The 2,500-nt window shown below is 37.7% G+C and overlaps 1 protein-coding gene across 2 annotated transcripts in view; it reads left to right on the top strand.

The window, feature by feature from the left end:
- Positions 1–2,500, top strand: part of Wdr37 (WD repeat domain 37) — a 32,391-nt gene that overhangs the window by 8,529 nt on the left and 21,362 nt on the right. For both annotated transcript variants that reach the window (XM_043015767.2, XM_043015766.2), the window contains exon 4: positions 684–803. In XM_043015767.2, the coding sequence (XP_042871701.1) occupies positions 684–803 (120 nt within the window). The remainder of the gene's footprint in view (positions 1–683; positions 804–2,500) is intronic.

Here is a 2,500-nt window from a genome sequence, read left to right as displayed (position 1 = left end):
AAGTTCCGAACAAGACGTTTTGGAAGGCTTTGCAGGTGAATGATGAATTGATGACCAAGAGTTCGCTAGGTGCAATGTCTGTGTATCTGGACTCTTACTGATTCTATTGATGTTTAAAGTACAAATATAAGAACCTAAGAAAAAATAAGAAATCATTAACTGTGTTGAGTAAATTAAAGAGAGAGAAAAAGAAAAAAAGCCAAGAAATAAACGATTTAGCAATACCTAGATGTGGAGGAACATGAAATTTAGATGCAGCTGTGCTAACACAGTTAATTAGTGGTCTTGCCACATTTCTCTCTCATCCTGATTCAGAATATAATGTTTTGTTTTACAATATGAATATGTACATAACTAACTTGCTATACTGCTCATATTGCCAATTGTTATAAAACTAACTGCCTGTATGAATTATATGACTATGTATCTAGACAGTGTCTTGATATATATTCTCATTCTTGGTGATCATCTGTATTCAAATAGATCATCTGTATTCAAGTGCAGGCAAGAAGCTGAGATCTAGAAATCTTAGCCATCATTCAAAGGGACTAAATGTGTATGCATAGGAATGATGAGCTTGAAAAGAATGAAGATGACATTATCAAGTGTGCTTATTACCATATTCTTATAAGGCATGTTTCCATAGTTCATTTTTAATGATATTATCTTTTTCTTTTTTCCAGTGCAAGAAAAAGTTGAGAATTTAACCGAGAGGTTGGAGAGAGAGTCAGTAATAGGTGACAGAACAGGTGGTAATGATGACAATGATGGTGCTTCAACGAAAGGAGCAATCAAGAGCAAATGTAAGTTATTCTGATCGTTTTTCCACTATGGAGTCTCTCAGGGAAACGTGTGAGCTTTGTTTTGTAATATCTTCATTCAAGAAAGTGTTGGTAGTTTAAAATGTTGTTACACCACGTCTATGTTTGATAAAGGCATATTGCACAAATGCCATAAATACCCATAACTGATATAGGGTGCTATTAATTGACTATAGACAGAGCAGGATCTATATGAACACTGGTTGCCTAAGAATGATTACATACTTTTAACCTGATGATGGTGGGGTAGTTTTGGCTCTAGTTGGTCTAAACATGGGTATTTTAAGCACGTAAGCCTAGTGCCTCTGGCTATTCGCCTGTTCTGGCTGTGGCTGACTGCTATGCACCCGATTACCCGGCATGCTGGCCATATGAAAAAGCCCCTGGCAGCAAGTATTGCCACCACTTGATGTGATATCTTGTCACCCAGCATTAACGTGTGAACTTTATATAATTTCACATCCAGTTTTAGAACCTTTATATTTTATCTTTCTTCAAGATCTATAAAGGATTCTAAAAAGTTTCATGTAAGGAAAAGAGATATCTTAGGCATTGCACTGTATTTTATGGCAAAGTGGACAGGACTTCCGTATTAGTATACTGTTGGTTAACTCTATGAGCTTAATTGCTAGCACAGTGACAGCTTAACTGTATACACTTTTGCTTTAGCTTCTTTTCTGTATATGTAAAAGCTGTTTCAAGGGTTCCTGTGATTTTAGCATATGGAAATCAGAAGTGTGAATTGTAATTTTTTCAAGAGCTCATTTAAGATATCATATACTTTGGCAACATTAACCCATTAATGATGGATAACATGATATCACATCATGGCTTTTTGTATGGCTGGCACGCCAGGTAATCAGATGCGTAGCAGTTGGTCGACGCCTCAGGGTGTGAATATCCCTAGGCGTTAGGACAGCACATTTCATAATACCCTGGTGTAATGTCCAGGCGAAGCCAAAACCGCCCCATTGTTATCGGTTTTAAAAAATTCTTACTTAACCCATTAATGATGGGGCTGTTTTGGCTCCAAACGGTAGAAATGCCAGGATATTTCAAATGCGTAATCCTAACACCTCTGGATTTTTGCCTGCATTGGCTGTGGCCTAATGCTATATGCCCGATCACCTGGCGTGCTGACCAGGAGGATAGCCACTGACGTTGCTACCACTTGATGTGATATCTTGTCACCCGTTGTCAACGGGTTAACACTTGGCTAAGCATTTGCAGCTTGTCGTCAGAGAATGCAAATGCTTATCTTCTTCACCATACCTCTTCTATAAACAATGAGATAGATAGATAATGTGTTCTCAAACTACATAGCATAGTCATCCTCTGCTCCTTTGGATTTCTGCAGGTTTTTCCCCATACAAAAATAAGATTTGAACCACGACTGCAGAATATGCTTTCTGGATGAAGAAATCAAGAACTTGTTAATTTGTTGAGTCCATATGTAGTACTGCACATGGGATGAATAGCTTCATGTAACACACGGAGGTGACTTGTGCTACTACCTTTTTCATGACCTCTTTGTTTGTTCTGTGTTTTTATGCTTGGTTGCCAACAAGGAGCCTAATAGTAGTGCTTGTAAAGAAATAGAAATTTTCTTAAGTGGAAGCAGAAAGTGATAGTTTGTGTGTTCTGTGCAAATGTCAGCTGTTCAAACTTTCAAGAAGGGA

Source organism: Penaeus japonicus, unplaced genomic scaffold (genome assembly GCF_977035675.1).
Source record: "Penaeus japonicus unplaced genomic scaffold, GWHDUDI00000001_assembly GWHDUDI00000030, whole genome shotgun sequence".
NCBI lineage: Eukaryota > Metazoa > Arthropoda > Malacostraca > Decapoda > Penaeidae > Penaeus > Penaeus japonicus.
Note: the sequence above shows the minus strand (reverse complement) of the source record. Positions and strands in the feature narration are given on the sequence as shown.